General features: G+C 36.2%; 1 protein-coding gene across 15 annotated transcripts in view; it reads right to left on the bottom strand.

Moving 5' to 3' along the window:
• Positions 1 to 5,426: 5,426 nt before the first annotated feature.
• The window catches only part of LOC124644801 (coiled-coil domain-containing protein AGAP005037), a 300,925-nt gene continuing 284,033 nt past the window's right edge, over positions 5,427 to 22,318 (bottom strand). For 4 of the 15 annotated variants that reach the window (XM_047184375.1, XM_047184374.1, XM_047184385.1 and 1 more), the window contains 15 exons: positions 21,977 to 22,109; positions 21,506 to 21,625; positions 20,773 to 20,908; positions 20,451 to 20,543; positions 19,381 to 19,550; positions 19,071 to 19,127; positions 17,683 to 17,772; positions 16,777 to 16,839; positions 16,296 to 16,456; positions 16,022 to 16,141; positions 15,731 to 15,840; positions 15,034 to 15,175; positions 14,823 to 14,923; positions 14,586 to 14,739; positions 5,427 to 8,605 (listed from right to left, as the gene is read on the bottom strand). In XM_047184375.1, the coding sequence (XP_047040331.1) occupies positions 7,850 to 8,605; positions 14,586 to 14,739; positions 14,823 to 14,923; positions 15,034 to 15,175; positions 15,731 to 15,840; positions 16,022 to 16,141; positions 16,296 to 16,456; positions 16,777 to 16,839; positions 17,683 to 17,772; positions 19,071 to 19,127; positions 19,381 to 19,550; positions 20,451 to 20,543; positions 20,773 to 20,908; positions 21,506 to 21,625; positions 21,977 to 22,109 (2,406 nt within the window). In that variant the 3' untranslated portion in view covers positions 5,427 to 7,849. Of the gene's footprint in view, positions 9,844 to 14,585; positions 14,740 to 14,822; positions 14,924 to 15,033; positions 15,176 to 15,730; positions 15,841 to 16,021; positions 16,142 to 16,295; positions 16,457 to 16,776; positions 16,840 to 17,682; positions 17,773 to 19,070; positions 19,128 to 19,380; positions 19,551 to 20,450; positions 20,544 to 20,772; positions 20,909 to 21,505; positions 21,626 to 21,976; positions 22,110 to 22,318 lie in introns of all 15 variants that reach the window. The other 11 variants (XM_047184379.1, XM_047184387.1, XM_047184381.1 and 8 more) reach the window with 9 other exon arrangements.

The raw sequence follows: 22,318 nt of genomic DNA on the forward strand, positions 1-22,318 counted from the left end.
TGCTGGCTTTATTCAGGTAAGTAAGATTTCATGCACAAACACTGTTTTTAGGGTTCCGTACCTCAAAAGGAAAAAAACGGAACCCTTATAGGATTACTTTGTTGTCCGTCTGTCTGTCTGTCTGTCTGTCAAGACCCTTTATCTCAAGAACGCGTGGACGTATCAAGCTGAAATTCACATGAAATACTCAGGTCTATTGTCCCTTTAAGTTGTGAAAATATTAAACTTCTAAGCCAAGCCAATCAAAAGATACAGCCGATTATGTCGATATTTTCGACACTCGCAAAGGAATCAAAACCTACAGGATACTTCCCGTAAACTTTGAATCTTGAAATTTGGCATGAAGAATTGTCATATAATTTAAATATAGGAAAAATTGAGAAAAACACATTTTTTTAGTTATATAATATAATAAAAATATTTTAATAAAATAAAACTTAATACCTTATTTCTCACGAACTAATAAAGGTAGATATCAAATTAAAATTTATACCAAATACCTAAGCCTATTGTATCTTTAAGAAGTGAAAAAATCAACTTCTAAGTTTATGCGATCAAAAGATACAGCAGTTTATACCGACACCTTAGACGAATTTCCGTCACACGCTAGGGAATCAAAACCTACAAGGTACTTCCCGTGAACTCAGAATCTTGAAATTCGGCACGAAGCAACGTTATATAGTACAGATAAAGGAAAAATTGCGAAAATGATGAATTTGAAGTTACATAAAATATTAAAATGTTATTTTTACTTACATGATATAAAATATTTTTTTAATAATTATAAACTTACTACCGTTACGTACGTTGACATATTAAAGTTGAAATTCATATCAAACACTTCTTAAAACTAATTGCCTCTAAACTGTGAAAAATTCTAAATCATTCGGACAATGAGCGTTTTGGTCTACCTCTCCTCTAGCATTAAGTGATATATCAATAGAAAGCTTGTGTTATGTAGAGTATTTTCTTGTATGGCGGCGATTGTCATTTGTAAGTATTTAGGGAGTTAGACCTTGCTTAGTGAAATAATAACTATGTCTAAAATCTGCTGTAGCTTCTAAATTACTGACAATTTGCTTAAGGTATTTAAGTACGAAATGTTCTATTTAAAAAGGCCTTTCCAGTGAAATATAATTTATTAGTAGAGAAGGGATTTATAAACTGAAAACACAAATCGATAATATAATCTAAAATAAGCTCTAGCTTCTAAAGTACTTATAATTCGTTGGAGGTATGTTCATTATGAAATGTCCTATTTCAAAAAGCCTTTCCAGTGATATATAGTTATCGGCACGAATCTTGAGCGCTGACCTTCATCTGCGCAGAATTGATTTATTAGCAAATAACCAATCCCGAGTGACGGCTATGACGCAATGCTCTGCGAGCCAATCACCGCTTTACAACGCCCCCGCGCCTCACTTCATACCACAAAAGGGACCCAATAAATTACTCCTGCGCAGGTGAAGGTCAGCACTCAAGATTCGTGCCGATGATTGTATATAATTCATTAGTAGAGAAGGAATCTAAGAACTTGAAACTAACTATCGATAATATAATCCAAAATAAGCTCTAACTTCTAAAGTACTAAGAATTGGTAAGTAGTACAAAATGTAACGCTTGAAAAGACCTTTCAAATGATGTATGACTCATTACCAGAGGGGGAGTAGACAAAAATCCAAACATTTCGCCCATTGTCCTTTAAGACATAATTAGTTATTTTCAATCACATTTCTGAATGATGACTATAAAATGTTGTAAATAAATAACTTTAATAAAAGAACTTTTACAAGGTACTGGCCTACTATTTTAGTTATATTATAAAATAAAAAATATTAACTATTTTGACTCTCACGAAATTACCATAACTATGATTGTTCTAAACTGAACGGTTTGCGCGAGAGTCATTTTTTATCGATACAGGATTTGTACGGAACCCTCGGTGCGCGAGCCCGACTTGCACTTGGCCGGTTTTTTTTTTATAAGTAGAGTTTAGATAATTAGAAGCTGAAAGCTATCAATAAGCCAAGGAATCTGAAGACTGACTTACTTACTTGGGTAATTAGTTACCTACTGTTTGTAATAAAAATATCGTGCCTGGGTACGTAACGATGTAAACGGTTGACTAGTACCTACTTCTTTCCGCATCGATACTGTTAATTTCACTAACAACTCTTAACACTTAATACAATATGCTTGTTGGCTGTGGTATGCCGGTCATAATAAGTATGTCTGAATTTTATTAGTCGTGTTAGCTCCCATAATACAGGTCTTTATAAATAAATATATTCTATAAAAAATTGTTCATGCAATCAAAAATTGCCTCTGAAAATCCGACATACAAAACTCTAGTTTATCAAATGAGTAACCCACTTCCACAAACTCAAAAGTAATTTATTCAAAGTAGGCTGTACAAAATCAAAAGTAATTTATTCAAAGTAGGCTGAAAATCAGCACTTTTTGAAGGTCACAAACGCCCGCCCTTCACCACTTCTGTGTTTCTGCTGGGAAAAAGAAGTGGTGGAACAAACTCCCCAGCAACCTCAGCAGCTGCCAGCAGTACTTTAGGCTACTCCGGGCTAGTCGGGATTGGTATGAAATGAGCTGTGTATTATCAAGCACTTACGGAACCTTAACTTAGCGTGATGCGACACGCTCTTAGCCAGTTTATTTTAAGTTTTTTTTTTTAATTTTAGATTTCGATTTTTGGTGTTTGTATTATTTTAATGATTGAATTGTAACAAAAGGAGATGGCCAAATTTTCATAGTAAAAAAACCCAGAATCGACAGCAACGAAATGGGTACCAATGGGTTCATTATGATAGACCTTTGATGGTGCCAAAAAATCCAGTCTGTAATCCATGGGGTATAGGAGCTATATCATATTTTCACAAAAATAGGTTATGTTGAATTTATGTTGATTTTAAAGATTATTTGCATAAAGGACCATAAAAAAACATGGTATACTAACGTTATACATGCGAAGAGTAACATCACCATAGTTACAGAGTTTTCCTGGTAATCAAAAGGTCTTGAGTTTGAGTTTTGACCCCCACCCATTGCACTATTGACATGAACCACTCCAGATACCTACGACTAAATACCGACCTTACCTACTTGAAAAGGTTTCCCTGTTATGTGTAAACTTCTGAACTGGCAAAGGTTAATTTTTTTTTTAGCTTTTTAATCACTATTCACATTAGTGGAAAGTTCTCGTCAATGCGAATAATATAAGCCCAAACACGAGGTAGTTAATATTTACCATTGCCGAGTTCCCTTGACCTTCTCTCTTCTCCATCATCAGGTCAGTTCTAAACCATCACTCGTGTATAGTGCTATAATAACAGACATATGTACACCTGAGTGTAAAGTTCTTACCCTATGCGCAACTTTTAATGAACTGCAAACAGAAAAGTTAAGCTTTTGTATGTACTAAAAAATCTTCTTGGAAAAAACCTTGTAAAAAGAGAACCCCATGGTTTTTAGATGATATGAAATACTTTTTGTAATCTACACATTATACTGAATCCAACCATACATACGAAGTTTCTGTCGACTCTGGGTTTTTTTTGGCCATCTCCTTTGCTAAAAAAGGCAGGGGTGGGGGAACTATCCATAATGGCACATCCTAAAAATATAAAAAAGTGAGTCATCAATAATATCACACTTATTTCCGCGGTTGTATGATAGGAAGGTCTGACAAGTAAGCTGAGTTTTAATGTGTATATTTTTCAAGAAGGAATATTAGGCTTATTTTAGGCTAGATTTTTATAAAATTGTGACTCGGATGGCGAGTTCCTCTTGTTATAGTGAGTATCACATGTTCTGTGCTCGTACAAGTTTGAGGTTACTTTACTTTACATCCCTAGAATTACCAAATCCTAATCCCTAAAATTAATACCAAACGACAATAAATACTTTTTTTTTGCAGGGATGATTTTTATTATTTTTAAATAATTGTTTTGTGCTCGTATAATTCGACACATATAAAATTTAAAATCAAAAGGTTTATAATAAGCAGGGCTAATATGCGTTCTTTTCTTCTGGTCTTTGATACAATAGCTGTCAACTTTACTGAACCACAATTCTGTAGTACCCCTTTTAGCTCGCGAATAGAGAATTATTCGGTTTGAGATTCTTATTATTTGACCCTATTTTTCACCGGGCTCTGATTTCTTTTATTTACGACCACTTTGGCTTTATTTTGGAACCTTCTACCTGTTCGCTTTGCTAGCCTTAAATAATGCTGGCAGAAAGTAATGTTGTCAAATGTAATTTGCTTTTGACAAGAAGATATTCGTGTTTTGTTTATTATTTTTCATAGCATTTTCATTTCAAGCCAACCTCAATAGTATTCCCAACTAGGATCAGCGTCAGGTAAAACTCAAGCCAAAACCTTTTTCAGTAGGTATGAACTTGAGAAACTACTGGTCCGATTTGAAAAAAATGAAGCAGTGGTAGGTAGATATCCTAATCATCGGGAAAAGCTAAATTTACCTGTGTATTGCTGGCAGAACTTAGTCTGGTACAAATGGGTTATTCGTCAACTCGCCACACTAGACTCACCACGAATGTGTCCAGTTGGTGAAACTTAAAATTTGTACATTTGTCATTTCGCTAATTGGACTCGTTTTAGCATTTTAGCCGAATTCAAGATAAAAGTACAGTCGACACATTCATTAAGAAAGGTATGAGAGAGATAAGGTATGACTTTGAATTTCATTTTCTTACTTACTACAAGTAGGTACTACAGATTCATAAGTGCTTTGAAACCAGATAAATGCATTTAAAACGACTTAGGTACTTACATTGTTACCGAACGATGACTGAGGCACAGTTAGACGTAATAGCAGTACCTAGTAGACCATGTAGTGAGAAAGGAAACGAACATAGTATGTGAGGAATAATGGAAATCAAACAGTTGATGATTTTCAGTTTCACACATTCGTGGTGAGTCTAGTGTGGCGAGTTGGCGAATCTTCTTCTTCCTCTTGCCATTTTTATTTGGAGTCGGCGCAATACGTCATCCTCTTCCATTTTCCCCTGTCACTCGTCATACTGACACTCACTCCCATCCTATTCATGTCATCTTTCAGGCAATCCACCCATCTTTTCTTAGGTCTTCCTCTTCCTCTCTATCTATCTTCATTCATACTTAGCACACACTTTATTGCATGCATATCATCTCGCCTCATTACATGCCCATACCATGACAATCTTCTACTTCTCATCTTTTCTGTAACTGGCGCTACTTTCAGACTTCCTCTAATGTAATCATTCCTCACTTTACCCATTCTTGTAACACCACACATCCATCTCAGCATTCTCATTTCTGCTATATGCACTCTCTTCTCATCCCTCTTTTTCAATGCCCAACACTCCGATTCATACAGGACGACGAATAACCCGTATAATTAAAACAATAATAAACTTTCTTTATTTATTTCACATTAAAACATTTTCAAGCTATCTTGATATAACTATACACTTATTATGATCTTTTATTACAACTAAACAAATAGTTTCTACCTTCTTAAGAATAATTTAATATCTATATTAGCAACAAATTAATATTAAAATGCTTTAAGCTAAAAATTTGCAGATTTAAAATCGATAAAACATCGAAATTAATAATAATAAACAGCTATAAAAACTTTTTTGTTTGCTTTAAACATTAAAAAATAGGTAGTAAGTCAACTAAGTAAAAATACTAGAAAAATACCTTTATAAAAGAAGCATTGTTTGGCACGTATCGATCGATAAATGAAATGAAATTAAATGATTCAGTTGAAAGATGTCAGGAATATAAATGAAGACAATTCCTTAATGTTACATCAATGATTAAGTTATTATGTCTTAGTATATGATGGAGACGCAAACATAGATATAAAGAAAACTTAGCATTCAGCTCTATTTATATACTCGTAGAAATAGCGCAACAAATAGGCTATTTTCGTTAAAACATGAAGAGTTGTTATGAAAATTAGATATGATAGTGCGTAATAAAGTCACATGGCTATATATTATGTAATACATATTTATTTGAAAGGTTTTAGCAATAGTGTGCTCCAAAGTGTGCAAGCCAATATTAGTTTTGTTAAATATTAAGTGATTTGCAACAAACATTTAAAAACCGCAATCATTTTGCTTCACCTACCTATTTTTTTATATTAATTACTCTAAATAGTAGCTATCACTAATTATCTAGTTCTATTACATGATTGTAGATGTATTTGGAGTCTAAAAATAAGAATAATATTTTATACATCAATATTATTAGTAGATAGTCTAATCAATTTAATATAATTCCAACATAAAGAAATTATGCGAAACAAGATTGTTACAACAATGATAAATTATGAATGTGAATTTAATTATCTAATATTTTTGACGGTTTTTACTTTAATTATAAATTCAATATTGATATACGAATGTGGACGAAGCTAAATAATTTATTGAGGTAAGTAATAATGTGGCTTTTAGTAAAATATGCTTATCCCGTGCAAAGGACGTAAATCTAGGTTTTTGTAATAAATTTTTAATCAATTCTTATGCATTTAGAATAGGTAACTTTTTCTTATCACAGTACAATTATTTTCGGTTGATTTTTTTGTTATTTCAAGCCGTCAAGAATATTATATAGTTCATTATCGAATAGGTACCAGGATTTTGAATAATTTTAAATTAAGTGTAATACAACAAATAACATTCGTTGTATTTGATGGAACAGAATTTATAAATAAACTTCATTATAGTCCTCTTATATTAAAAGTGCTGTTTTTTGAAAATCACACGGTCTTACAGTTCACGCCAATAAATTTGCAACTCTGAAGTTACCCTGGACTCCTCACGCGTCTAGCTTATTTTCCTTGTCATTGTAGCCAACTTCGGACCAATGAAACTTCTCAACAATACCCGCAGGAACAAATTCAACTTCAGAAAGGCAGTTATTGGGCCCGAACTAAAATCGAATAGAAAATTAAGAGACTTTTGCAAAATAAAGTCTTCAATAATTTTATTTTTCTAAATCGTTGCAAGTACTTCCGAAAGTTTACGAAAATTAGTTTAGAAAACAATAATTTTGGCACTAATCATGGATTAAAGGTATTTTATCTGTCGTCATATTAGTAGATAATCTAAATGTTAGAGAATACAGTGAGGTACACCTATTTACACAAAGTTACATACGTAGTTATGCGTTCGGTAAAGAACTCATAGCACAGACTGAGAGGCAAGACAAAACTGCAGTTCATTCGATAGGTAAATTCTATGATGGATATCATTGATTACAATATTTTATTTCATAATAACATTTATTGACTTTTTTTGTATTTTTTTCTTGTGATGAATTAGTAACACCAATTACAATAAGTAGTTTACATCATATTTCATTGTTAGTAAAATGTGCTTGAATTTCGTTGTTTAAGAACACGACACGGGGTCTAACTTAATACTGAAATTACAAACCTAATAAAAATTGCGAATAAACGATTTACAATAATAATAAAGCAGTAATTCATATTTAAAAAATACTTATACCTAACATTTTAGTACCCAGCAGGAGCCCTCGCGCATTAGGCAAACGTAAACTATAAAAAAATATGGATACCTTGTCATTAGGTAAGTACAAGTATAAATTAATTAGAAAAAAGGGATTTAAATTGATTAGTTAATTTTATGGGTTCCTGATGCTGGTCTCCAAATTAAATAAATCGGTGATTAAAGACATTTACAATGTGAAGAATGCATGATAGACGTAGGTAAATATTCAAAAACGTGTGGCATTAAGTACGAGCAACGTCCTGGTGCGCGCGAACTCTTAGACAGATATGAAGCATCGACTACAAGGTCACAGTATGTCAGTCTCGTAAACCTTATTGGTAGTGGCCACACCTTCGGGCAGCATGCCTTTCTCGGGGGCCAGTGAACCGTCAATGTTGCGCTCATTGTTAGCGGCTAGATGCGTCATGCTTCCGGATATCGCCGCCGGGGCAAGGTTCAAGTTCATTTTCGTCAGCAAGTTGGACTCGCTACCGGTTTTCTTGAGGTCCGGCTGCGCAGTAGGTGGCAGTGTTGGCCCGCTCCGTTGGATCATCTGAAGGCGAGCGTATTGTTCTTGTAGCGCCTTTTGCTTTTTCAACAGCTCCTGATGTCTTTGTTCGAGAGGTGTGTGACGATTAGTGGCCTTGTCGTCATCGGAATAGGGTTCGGAGTGTTGCATGGGGAGATGGTTGGGGTCGGGTTGACAGCGGGGCGGCGAGGCGGGGGACGTGGGGGAGGCGAGCGGCGAGCGCGAGGTGGTGCGCGGCGGCGGCGGCGGCGGCGCGCGGCGCGCGGCCATGGCCAGCAGCTCGGGGTGGCGCTCGGGCACGGGCGGCTTGGGCGGGTGCTGGCCGCGCGCGCGCACGGGCGGCGAGGCGTCGGTGTCGCTGCCGCTGGGGTACGAGTGCAGGCGGCGCAGCGGGCCCTCGCCGCGCGCGCCGCGCTCCGCCGGCTTCGCGAACGTCTGCAGCTCGTCTAGTAGCGCATCGAGGGCGTTTTCTGGCCGCAGGTCCGCTCCCCGGGCCGCAGCGCCTCGCCCGACGCACACGCCGGCGCCGGTTGCCTGCGCACCATTCCACGCACTTCTAGCTGTGCTCGCCGATCTCCAACAGACATTATAAAAGAGCGGTTGCAAGTAAGCCCCTAACCTCGATAGTCGTTTCGATTGTTTAGTTCTTAGAGTGGTGTTGTAAAGCGTATTGCAACCGCGCTTTTAGTACACAAAAAACACTTATTCAAAACATAGACACACGCATTCTATTACACCAGATAAGGCCACTTGTTATGGGACAGATAATCTTTACATACTTCAGCTAGATGTTTGAATGCGACCACAATCATTCAAAAAGAATAAAAGAGAAACGAAAAAGGCGAATGCCTCTCTTTTTGTCTTTGAATATTGCGGGAAAATCTCTATGCTTAAAACATTACAGCTGAACATCAGCAGGATATGACGCAAAATTATTTTCGTTATTTATTTATTTTCTCCATTAATTCAAAGACAAAATTTGAAAAGGAAGTGTGACGAGCGGCCAAAATATAGTGGAAAGACCGGCACGTGGTGGATCGATATGAATGTTTAAAGGTGAAAAAATAAGTAGATCTGATAGTTATTAGAGGTACATAATATTATGGACGGACAGTTATGAAAATACATCGGGGTTGTGTGATATTAGATAAATAACGCAGCGATTTAATTTGGTGATTTAAATGCATAGAGATAGAATTATGAAATTAATTTTAGAGACGAATTATTCACTCTTAACAATTGTGATGATTTTGCCATTAGTCAAAAAATATAATGTGTATATAATATTAGATAAGTACTATATATTTAATTTTAAGTATTCTACTAAAGGAAGCTAATGCCAAAGTGACATTATAGTGAAAATCTAATCTAAGAAAAGCTCAAAATGTATTACTGCGATGGCTACAATGATTAAAACATTACCCTCAATGTGCAAAGGTGTTAACTTTTAGAAAACGACAGTACCTAAATATTTGAAAGCGAATTAATTTTATTATTCATTTACCTGTGCTCCGATGGCGTGGGTTACTTTATTTCTAATTATTTATGTCAAGGGTTAGATTTACGAAGGACTAGAATCGAGCACTGTGTTTTTTGGGATAACTATTTTTGAAATCTGATTGTGCCCGACAGAATCCAGTCAACTTAAGTAGGGAAGATCTTAGGAGTTAGTCTTAAAGAATAAAAGAAATAGAGGAGTGAGAAAGGGTTGTTAGGGCAATTCATTCAGTTCCTGAAGCGTTGGGCTGTGTGCGGCTCCTGATAACAACGCGCTGCAACAAAACGAAAAACGACAAGATGCACAAACTATCTCAAAAGCCACTACAACTAATTACAACGTGCTTGTTAACCAACATTATGACTACGACGATGTTTTCATATTTCACACATAAACATAACAACATAAAAAAAAGGAATTACAAAAATATTGTGATGATAAAATAATCAAGAAATATGAACACACGCCTGAACAATGTAAATCTTGAATTTTAATGTTTGAACTGGTTTGAACTTGGGTGTGACTGGCTAACAAAAGCTGTTGTATTTTTTTCTAAATATGAAAATTTAACGACCCATGTGCAATCTAGAACAACTGTAGCGAGTCCAAGAAGTCTGATAGGTAATGTTACCTACAATTTATTTATGATAAATAAAAGAAAAAAATACTTTTCGCCGATTACAACCAAGTTTGAAGACCAATTTTTCTTAATTAAGTAGGCATTAAGTAGTTAAACTATCAAAATACCCAAAGCTTATCGCATGCAGTGCAAACGATATTAATCCCAATTCACACCAAATAATTGTAATAGAGTCCCGGGATGATGGTATTTACAGAATTTTAGGCCAATTATACACTATCTGTGACTTTGCGGTATTGTCAATATACGACAATTCACAAGCCATGTTTTGTATTAAACTTATTATACCGTTTACTTGCGACGTGAAAAACATCGTTAAGTGGTACGTGTGTTAATCGCCTAATTTATTGTCTCGTAAGTTTAGACCTGTTTCTTTGAAGAAATTTTATTCGATGTGCCATCCCAAGTCTCTGTTACATATCTATTAAAGTAGGCCCAATTAATATTTTCTGAAGTTCATTTGATAAGTTATTCGAAGTAATTTTGAACAATCAACTTTCAACGTTTGTATAGCAGCTATGAAGCATTCATAAAAAAGAAAGAAAACTAAGTGTACAAAAACTAAAAAGGTCTAATGTTAGCCTTATCATGCTGATATTAAGTTGAAAGTTGCATGTCATTGGCCCATGGTATGTAGGACAGCTGTTAAAATTCAACCAATATCAGTAATGAAGCGGGTCTGTTACAAGTGATTTGATACGCAATGCCAATTGGATAAACTGTAATACCACTTCAAAGATATTGTTAAACTTTAAAGTTACAGAAGTTCAAGAAATGACATTATGAACGTTCCATTCATGTACTATTTTTTTAACAATAGGATGTAATAGAGAATTCGTACCGATTCAATTAAAACGGTAAGGACTGCAAAAGATACATAAAATTTCTATAAATCTTTTTAATATAGCAGACAGTCAAAAGAATTTGGACGAACTTTATATCTAAAGCTTAGTTTAAAAAAACTCAGTGCACCAACATGCCTACAGAGATATTATAGCAAAAACATGTGGTAATAATTACACAAAAATAGAAGTATGGAATTATATTGAAAGTAAAATACAATAAAGTAAAAATACGGATGTATAATAAAATATTGAAATAAATAATTTTAAACAAATTTATGAATAATGATATATTATATATTATGAAGATATTTTATTACTCGTGTATAACTATCGCTTCTCGGAAGTTTTGGCTGTCTCTCCAGGCGAACTGACGGGTCACGGAAAAAAGACCATGAAATCCATTGTTAAAACAATTTGATAATAATGACACAACATAAAAATAATATTATATCATAATGTATAAGAGAATGTGTGGCGATACGTTTGTCACGGCTGCGACTGAATCGTTCGGCCCATTCTGTTCCTGGACGGCGTATTTTGGCACACTGCTTTCAATGCATACATAGATGGGATAGGTACAATATAGCTACATTTCTGTAGTCCAACGAGGTCGCCACCGACTTCTGTAGGCAAGATTGACGAAAAGTTATAATATTTTTTGTTAAAAACTTTGGTAAATATGAATATAATTTTAAAAACTTTTTTTTTGTTCCAGCCTAGCAAAGTACTTAACTTACAGCTACGTGAATTAACAGTTATACTGCAAACGAGGGCATTCGTACAGATTTTGCTGAAAGAACAATGTCAGGTTTCGGCCCAACCAATCAACTTTTAAAACTAAATTCTCACGGACACAAAGTTCTTTACTACAACAATTTAAATATAAAATACTAACTTCTTATAAAATATTTAATTGTTATCTAGAACAAAAAAAAATATCATTTTAATAAGTAATTATTTTGTTTATCGAGTTCAGGTTTTCGTTTTAATAATTTGGAATAATTTGGTTTTGAGAAGTTCAATGCAAAAGTGGAAAACAGAAAAGCTTCTGACATTAAACTACACAAAAAACTGTAAGAATTTTCATGAAATATTTTTATTGAGCCTAATTTACTATGGACGTCTGACATTGTTCTTTAAGGTTTAGTACACAGACTGTGTGTTACACGATTTGGCTTAACAGCTGACCGTATTATAGAAGGTATGTGGCGTGACTTTCATATTTTTTTTGTTTACATTATATTCTGACCGAAGAAGATCAGAAAGTGCAAAATATAGAAGTCAATGTTGGGGCAGACCTCGCCGAACTACCAGCTGCTTTAACTGTCTCGAAGGTTCGATTATAGGATGTTTACTATAGTTCGGCCATTCAGAGAATGCGTTCCTGACACGTCGCGATTGAACTGACGACGTAACTTTGCAATGGCGTTGCAGTTACGATAAAAATATTTTTGCTGGTTGTTTACCGTTTTAACAATTGAGGAGCATTAAAACAACATTATTATATCAATAATCAATGAATGTAGTTACGTCGTCAGTTCAATCGCGACGTGTCAGGAACGCATTCTCTGAATGGCCGAACTATACCTACTATATTGTATACTTAGGCGTTTAATCGAGTTTGTAGAAATCTTTGGGGCATCGTAGCGAGAGTGGCAGGTCCTTCTAAATACATTGGGTATGGTTGACATATTCGTTAAAATTGGCATTATTTTCCGAAAGCAAGGATCATAAGATGCAACGTTTACGGATGGTGCATTGGTTGCAGGAATATATGCAAAAGAATGTCAAGTATTTTTTGTATTCTGTAATATGACGTCACACTCTGTTTTATGGTATACTAGCTAGGCTTTAAACGGTTATAAGTTAAAGGATTAATTTGCCTTTCCCAAGAATTGGTGAAAACCCATAAAAACCGTACAGGGTTACGTTCCAAAACGTGATAGTTTCGATGTATCTAGCGACAATCTTTCAAAATATTGATGTACCTTCAGGATCACCTCAATGATATTATCATCATCATTTCAGCTATAGGACGGCCACTGAATGCCTGCTTCCCAAAAGACCAGTTGAAAGTGGCCTGCATCCATCGACCTTGGCTAGTTTAATAATTACTCGTTGATGTAAATATTATCCCATCGAAACTCTTTTCAGAGGGTGGCTTTAGCTAGTTCACCTATCAAGTTGTTCTTTAAATAAACTTAAGTAACGGAATGGCTTGCATTAAAGTCAATAATATAATTAATATGATTATTTCAGTAAATTCGATTTATTCAGAATCAAGTCCTAAGACATTAATGCTTTTGAACTGTGGCTTAAAATTGGATGATGAAACTTGTAGGTATTATCACAATATTGAATTCTTTATAAACAGAGTGAGACGTAATATTTTTGTATTTAATGCCCAATTTGTAAAACCAATTTTGTTTCAGTTAAATTTTGACGAAACACACTTGCATTTCGTGATGTAAAATTTTGAAAACATTTCCAATTGTTCGGCGACACTCAGAATACACAGGACAGTATCAAAGTAATATTTCGGATATCCAAAATGCATAATGGACTAAGGCTATGGGAAAACAGTATTACTATAAATAAAAAGAAATAAGCCACTATAGTTAGCTCGTAACAGGTGAGTAGGATACGCTAAAGAACAGGTGCAAAACATGCTAATTCATTGTGTTCGAAAAAAATGGGGGCACATGCATATCATAATAGAAACAAAGCTTATAACTGGTATATAAAATGTTACGAAATTACACGAACGGCCTAAGGGGTGCCGTGAGGAGCAAATAAACAAAACTAACACTTCGCAAATAAATCGAAGTGTGGAAAAAAATGCAAATTTTATAACTCTTGGCAAACCTGCAATTGTTAAGCGCATGGAATATTAGTATGTATGGGCGTCTGAAACTGGGTAGGTATGTCTTAATCAATGGTATCTGTTCAAATCTATCTGCAAACAAGATGTTCAAATAGGGAAAGAAAGTTGTTATGCGTTAGTAAATACTAGGGTCCATGTACAGAATTTTAAATCAGTGCCCAAATCGCATTTGACAGACAAAGTCTTTACAAATACAAATTACTGAACTTCTTATGCATATCTTAATCAGTAATTCTAAAAATATCAAAAAATGTTAATAGTGCACTGGATAATATCAATAAATTGTTACTTTTCAAGGTAAGTGCAGTGAACTGCTTTCCAATCATTGACATTTTGTTAACTGCCAAGGTAACGGACAAGATTGATTTTTATCTGGATGATTTGGCAAGATGTGACGCACGACACCAATTCTTAGCTATAACGTCAAGATATCTATTACTAGACTTAATTATAAAAGCAGACCTTATTGCTTATCAATATTAGATATTAGAACGAACATTCTCTTTTATCGAACTAACAATATTTTGGGCACTGTTAAAAAACCCTGTTATAAAATAGATGCAACCAACCACATAATGAATTGTTTCCCTCCTGCATATATATTTTTCGATATATTGCCTAGTTCAAGAGCAAATTGCTTTCAATACCTTGTTGTGAGCAAGAGCATTTGGGCATGTTGTGCTCAAATCAGAAGCACAATCCTCAGAAGATTGTCCAGCGGTGAAAGTGGAGCTTTGTGACGATACTGGTGAGACTCGGCCGTCGCTTAGTGGCAGACGCTGTTCTTGCACACAAGCAAGGCTGTCAAATGAACAAGATAATCAGGTAACTTATGCTCCTTTCAACCAGAGTTATTTGGAACTAAAAATTATGATATGGTGTACCGTTTGAGCGTAACCAGTGTTCCTGTAAGCTTCTTGCAGCGGCGCAAGGCTAGCTCCAAGCGCTCGGGTTCTTCTTCCAGCATCTTCTCCTTTCGCACCACCTGGAAGTGTCAGCGATCATCGTTAGAATTTGTACATTCATCTATAAGCAATAAGGTCGACAATTCCAAATTTTCAAATGAATGGTCTTCGATTTTTATATTGTACCCACCTTTTCCATCTCAGCAGCCAGTTTGGTCTTCATAGTCTCCTGCAGAACGGGAAACTTGAGTTTCCAGTCAGCGACAGTCTTGCTGCTCTTTGACAGCACCATTGCAATGCGTTCGATGTCCGCCATATTGACGCGGGTTTCCCTGTAATCATTAAATTGGTATTTTTAGAAAGAGCTGCAAAAATGGCTGTTACACAATTTTAATAATTTTTCTAAAGTCACCGTTAGTCAAACTTCGTAGTAGTCTATCGCTAATACCTACTGTAAGGCACACACAAAGTTTCAGCTTTTATAAAATAACGTAGGTCTGGCGTTTGCTGGCTCTTAGGCTAATCTATCTCTAAATCTAAATAAAGTCGTGTTAGTTACATATTTATGATTCAAGAATGGCTGAACCGTTTAAGCTGAAAATAAGAGGGGAGGTAGCTTAGACTTAGGAGAAGGACATAGGACATAGGAGTTTTTGTCACCATCCAGGACGCGGGTGAAATCGCCGGCAGAAGTTAGTAGGTAAATAAATGCGAAGATATTAGGAAGTCTGATGATAAATTTTTACTCAATATAAGAACAGGCCTGAGCCGCACTGAATATCAAAACAGTAGACCAATGGTGACCTTAATACATTATTTCCTCTTGTAGAAGAAAGAAGAAGTATGATTGGTACATTATATAGGTAATTTATAAAAGATGATTTTACCTGTTAGCAGCCTGGCCTCGCAGACGTTCAACAGTGGCCTCGAGCTCGTACAGATCGTTCTCGAGCAGCAGCATATCCTGACGATAGATCTCTTCTTCACGGCATAGTTGCTGAAATTGTTAATTTTACACTATGAACCAAAATGAACATTTTTTGACAAGGCATATTACAATAGACCAAGTTGTTTGATCAATAGATTTTCATCATGAACAGGTGATTTAAGCATCATTTCGAAGAGGGTTTTAACAAGTTTGATCATCAATGCGGGACAAAGAGCGTTTGTATACTTACAGAATCAGGATCCATTTCGCAAAAGCTTGCAGCAATGGCTCCAATCTTTAAGATGGCCTCGCCCATGAGCTGTCGCATCTGAATGGCGTGCGTCAAGGTCGAGCGGCGCATATTGCGGGTCTGTGAACGAATGAATCATCTTCTATGACCTACCACTTTACTTAAACAATATCTAACATCGCAAGTGCTGAAATCTTCGCTCAGTCATAAATCTCGCATTAGGTCGCGCCAGAGCAAAATTATGGTCTAACGAGAAACGTATATCACAACATACCTCAATTCTGAGATCACGACCTTGCTTCTGCAACAAGCGCAGCTGGTTTTGGAAATCCGAGGTTACGTTGATCGTATAGGTCTTCTGTGGGACCAGAGCCAGTTGCTGGCTCGCTAGCCCTGCCGGCTTCGGAGGAGGAGCAGGCTTCAGACGATCACGCTCTGAAATACAATTCAGCATTTTCTTATACATTAAACGAGCACTTTAGAGAAAGCTACAAATTAAAGCATGATTCATTGAAAATGCAATAGCTTTCACCAGCAAATAGGTTTCTTCTTGAAACATCATTCTAAGCTCCTGCTAAGCTTTTGACGAATGATGGAAGTATATATTTTGTTCTATTACTCCGTGAAGGGTTAGTACTTATTAATACCTCATGAACCAAAGCTAGTGGCATTAGTAGATAAACACCTCTGTGAGTATATATATAATTACAAAATAGGATTAGGTATTCAAATATCAATGGATATCAAAAATTTACCTTGAGATGACGTCCTTGGCAATGTCGAAGATTTGATAGCCGGTTTGGTAGGTTTGGAATCGGCTTGTTATGGCAAAGAAGTAAGCGGAAAGAAATCAAATACAAGAATTATGAACATGGTTATGATATTAACTACGACAGTGATTAGAAAAAAAATAACCAGCGAGGATTCTATCAGCTTTGAGAATGGTTTAACCACACTGAACTTTTTAGCCAAATTAATATCAGGCCTACTGTCCATGTCCGTGTGCCAGGAGCACGCTACCGTCAATTGGAGATCGCTTGCATCGAACGATGAAAATTATGAAAACTGTTTATTGTATAGCAGTGTATGCAGTCTTCTCACGCTGCACGCATTCTCCAAATGACGCGACCGTGGACAGTAGAGTATATTATACAATATACTTAATTTAATTTTTGAAAATGAATCTAAAATCATCAATGTGTGAGCGGCCATTCTCTTCTCGATGATAATAATGATTCTAACGGGTACGAACAAAAATGATTAATAACCGACATTGATATAAATGTATAATGTGGGGAGTATTTCATCTCACACAGGGAATTCGATTGACGGCTGGTACAAATGTGAGGAGTGTAACAGGCTAACTTCAAACGGGTATTTTGATAACAAAAGTTAAAATATTAGAATTATACAGAACATTGTCAGACAAAACAGTTTAAACAATGCTGATTATCCTCGCGACGATAGGCTTTGAATTAGACGCGAGCGAGGAAGTCGTTACAATACTAGGTAATTCTAGATCAACAACCATCACCCAGGTTCTATGCGACTCAGTTACCAGTCTCTGCACCCTTTACCTCCTTAACTACTTATTAGACTACGAATGCAGTCAACTTGCAACAAGGGTATATACTAAAGTAAACAAAGTGTTGTATGCATACCTGTATGTTGGGGTGAATGCTGCTTTGGTGAGCTCATATCAGGAGGATCATCGCTAAATGATACTGATTTCTCAAAAGAGACAGATTTTTCTGAAATAACAAATGTTTAATTTGGTCAGTCACCTGTATTACGTAACATCAGTTATTTGTTTCTCTGTCACGATGCATTGATATGATAAATCTTATTACAAAAGTACAGAGGCAGTCTGTACGCTATAGTAAAAGAAAAATGCTCAATCAGTAACATAGTGCGTAGTTGGTTTCCAAAAAACTGTGATTTGGTAAGTGAAGGTAGTGTTTAGTGGAGTAGTTTTGAGTGTGTTTAAGAAAATGAAATGCAAAAATAGTGATATAATTGAAAAACAAACAAACTTCTCCGTGGGAAAAGGAATATTCATACTTATTGATAAGAAAATTCAGAATTTTGGGATTAATAAATCATTCTTTGAGAGGGAGCTAAAGTAAATGTTAAACCATAAACCACTGTACAGAAATCAAATGAATATTCAAACATTACAAACTAATGACAAAATAGTTTGTCAATACAACTGAATAAAACTTGCAAGTTCTACAAAATGAATAAAACGAGATGTGATCAGTGAGTAGAGTTGATATTTCCGTATGTTCCACGAGACGATGGCTACTACTATGTACATACACAATTTGGCACACGTTGATAAAATTCCAGCAACGATAATGTCTACGTAACAAAGCCTTTACTAGCGCAATACTCATGAATTATCATCTCCATGATTCTTAATAGCAGTATTTGTATTTATTCGATGTATTCAACGTTTAATGAATCGACAATTGTATTAGGTGGTGAGATGACGATGTTGAAACGAAGGTATATTAAAAAACAGATGCACTTGAGCCTAATACGATTGTATAAGAAAGCTGAAATAAGAACAATACCACTCGATTTAGCAAGCAAGCGTTCGGCGTGATAATGATGTATTTCGCTAAATGCATTGCGAATGTCATAGGTTTAAAAATAGATTTGGCCAAATAGCTAGTGGGACACTCCGATGGCGGGAAAGTGACGCTTTCTCCAACGTGACAAGATGTGCGGAAGATCTTTTCTATCGCATTTACTCGGTAGTAATGGAATGTGGTAGTTCCCATAATTTGCGGTTTTGTTTTTCTGTACAACACACAGATGTGAAGTGACGTCAAACAACCACGAAGTGCACCCAAGATTGGAAATTGAGAAACCACCATTCAATTACCCGTTATGCTCGTTACTGATAGCTCTTTTCCTTATAACTGCGCCGGTATTTATATTCACAGTTATCGGAAGTTCTGGTATTAAGGAGTTATTTCAACTTGACAATAGCAATGCATCCGCTTAAACTCTAACTTTATGACCGCCTCCGATAAACACTTACGAAATTTATCTCTGCCTAACTTAGGAGGTCTCTCCGTGCTGGTAAATCGTGCCGCATCTGAGTGCAGGAAAACGCAAGCTACATTAAAGGACGACACTTATAGATAGTAAGCCGTGAGGCACAGACACGATAGATCGATTACAAATCTCGGTTATTCTCTGGAGTCTACCAGCCACTGCCCAGTTTTGTATAAACACTCATAATTTTTCATAGTAAATGTCGATCCTCATATTAAATAAATTAAAGAAGAATTTGCATCTCCCTTTCTAGGTCACCTATTTGTGTTAAAATTCTTGTTTGATTCTCTCACCTTGTGCGGCAGGTCGTGTATTGTACGTCTGGTAGTCTTGACGCGGAATGGCTGCAGGAGTGGTGGGTTGGTTGGGAACCTGCAAAGCTTTTTGCACGAGCCCCGTTAAGTTGGCCAGTTGCCTCTCCATCTTCTCAACGCGCAGTCGCTGCATGTCATCCAATTGCGGCCTGCAAAATCATTATTAGAAATGTTCCTTCTAAGATATACTCACATAATGTGGGTTATCTTTCATTAGAGTTTAATACATACAAGAAATCGCATTTTGCAAAAATCGCTGGGCTATTGTTTTGCTGGGAGATAACAATTTTGTTTATATTAATTTGTATATTGTGGCCACAATATTGCACAGCAGAAAAACTCGTATACTTTGTTAGAACAACAATGGAAGGTCCGAAAAGGAAAATTTTGCTAGCAAAAACGTTGCAACCATTACTGGAAAGGGGTTTGGGTAACTTTGTTTGGACTTGTGACGTCACTTTTCCTGAAGATATCAAAAACGATATTTGTCACTCAATCTTTTGTATAAAAAATCTATCGAATAACTTTGTGTATGATTCAACACATCTAATCTCTACATCGTTTATCATAGCCTGCTGTAGAGTATTGGCGACAATAGTATCCGTCACAACTGTCAACATTTGAAAAAATGCATTATAGAATTAGGGCTGTTATTTGTTCATTATTAGCAACCCTACGGTATAATATGCTTACACCAAGCACCTCAGGCCAACCACGCTAAGCAGCTTACAACCTTTTATCGTTCGACTGCTGTGAACTATGTCTCTATGTATTATTTGAGCGTGAGGACTTATGTATTATACGAGAAAGAAAAGAAAGGAAGAAAACTTTCGTTCACCTTCGCTCTGCTTCCACATTGTAGGATTTACTTTAATCGGATTTCTTTAAAATATAAAACCTAACAGTGTTACAGGAAATAATTTTTCAATTTTATATTTTTGATCCGATATATTCTGTTATCTAAGATTACCACAGTCTCTCGACTTCAAATTGAAGTCCTTACCCAAACCTCTTTTGAAGTCTATGGTAATTCGATTTATTGAAGTTACCTGGCGTCATACGGCGGCCGTGGCATCGGCCTAGGAGCAGTGGTAATTGGATTTCCATACAAGGTATATGCATCATCCATTATACCAGCATCGCTGTAAAGGAACATCGGCCAATTAAACCTAATGAACTGATATATTTTTCAACGTATATCTATGACAAGGATAGAATACGCTGCTAAATTCAGGTATAGTTATTACGTTCAGCATTACATAGCAGTGTTTTAAGATTCATTACTATTTCCATTTATCAAACCTCGCCGAGCAAGATAAGATGGCAAAAAACTTTAAAACAAAGGTTTATGAGATAAAGGATGTTACTTACCCGGCTTCTTCGTCAATAATCGGAGCAATAGCAGCTCGTCCAGCCGCAGGGCCGAGGTACTGCGTATAATACGGATCTTCGTACGGAGCCCTGGCAGCCCCGCGCTCCGGAGACGACATATACCCCTCAGCATGACCTGCACATACACACAACATTACAATCCCTTGAAACTCCAACCTTACGTCCTCAGCAGCACTACAGAGTATAGACATTTATATTGTATCAAAATTATTAGTACAAATCAATGTTTTATAAATATCGAGTAATTGAAGCTTACACATATGCAATTATCATCAAAGCATGCGATTGTACGAAATGTTGCTAATACAAAAGAGAATATAATAATGATATTTTATATACAAAATGAGGTAGTAGCCTGTAATACCTTCTGATGGTATATTTACTTGACATTTAATTAGTAGATTTTAGCGTAGCCACAGTGTATTCGTGTGAGGACATTTGAATAGTGACCGGGTAGTGACGAAGCACCTCAGGTGCGTGAGGACAAAGTAAAAATATAGAAAGATTACAATTGAAAAATTATCAAACTGTGTTAATATTAAAAGTTTCAAAGAGAACAATAAGAGAAGGCAGTAGACAAAAAAATATATCAAAGAAAGTAATCAAAAAGTGCATTCTTTAGCACGACATTAAAACTTTGTTACGGTAAAGCGTTAGCAAATCAACGTTTAGAAGCGAAAGTAAGGTATTTGAAGGACGAGGGCCAGGTTACCGGGGATCGTGTACAGTTGGTCGGGCCCCCGAGCGCAATCCGCCGCGGCGAAGGGGAAACAGCGTTCTGACCCACTCCCAGGGATGTACGTGCGCATCGGCTTGGCCGGCGCGGTGGGACCTACAAACACCGCTGTTACCTAACTAATAACCCCTAGAAGCCCTACTTGGATCACTTGAGATCATTTTGGGAACTTTGGTAATTTTATTCTCCTTCTTCTTCATTGGCATGTAAAAAGTGGTCACTTTTAACCTAAGGTTAGTAAATGAATTATTAATGTGATCCCTTCAGGCCTAAATATGTGAAAATTCTGACGGATTTGAGTTGACATGGTTTACCTAAGTGCTAGGAAATGTAGGTAATGGAAAATGTTAATAAATTCGAATCTGCATTTGGCTAGCGCGAGTAATCTGCCGATCTTCGAATGTCCTATTCAGTTTTAATAATGTAGATAATTTAGCTGACATTCACCTGAGGTGGAGTGAGCCTTGATACGATCGGCGGGGATCGGTGGAGCGGCAGGTGAGTAAGCGCGGAGCATCGATCCCCCTCGCGGCAGGGTGCTCGGCTGCTGACCACCGATGTAGTAAGCAGGAGCCTTTACCTGAAAATAAAACATCATTTTAGCTCAACTCATTCCAAAACCGGGGATAATTGCTTCTTAAGAATGTCCGAGTTGTTTCAAAACATTCGTGTTTAGCACCATTCATCGATCAAATTGAATACTTTGGATATTTTGTGTTTATACGCAATTTTACATGATACATGTAAGATAACTCGAGCAACTGAGGCGAATTTGTAGCATAGGAATGT

Source organism: Helicoverpa zea, chromosome 31 (assembly GCF_022581195.2).
Source record: "Helicoverpa zea isolate HzStark_Cry1AcR chromosome 31, ilHelZeax1.1, whole genome shotgun sequence".
NCBI lineage: Eukaryota > Metazoa > Arthropoda > Insecta > Lepidoptera > Noctuidae > Helicoverpa > Helicoverpa zea.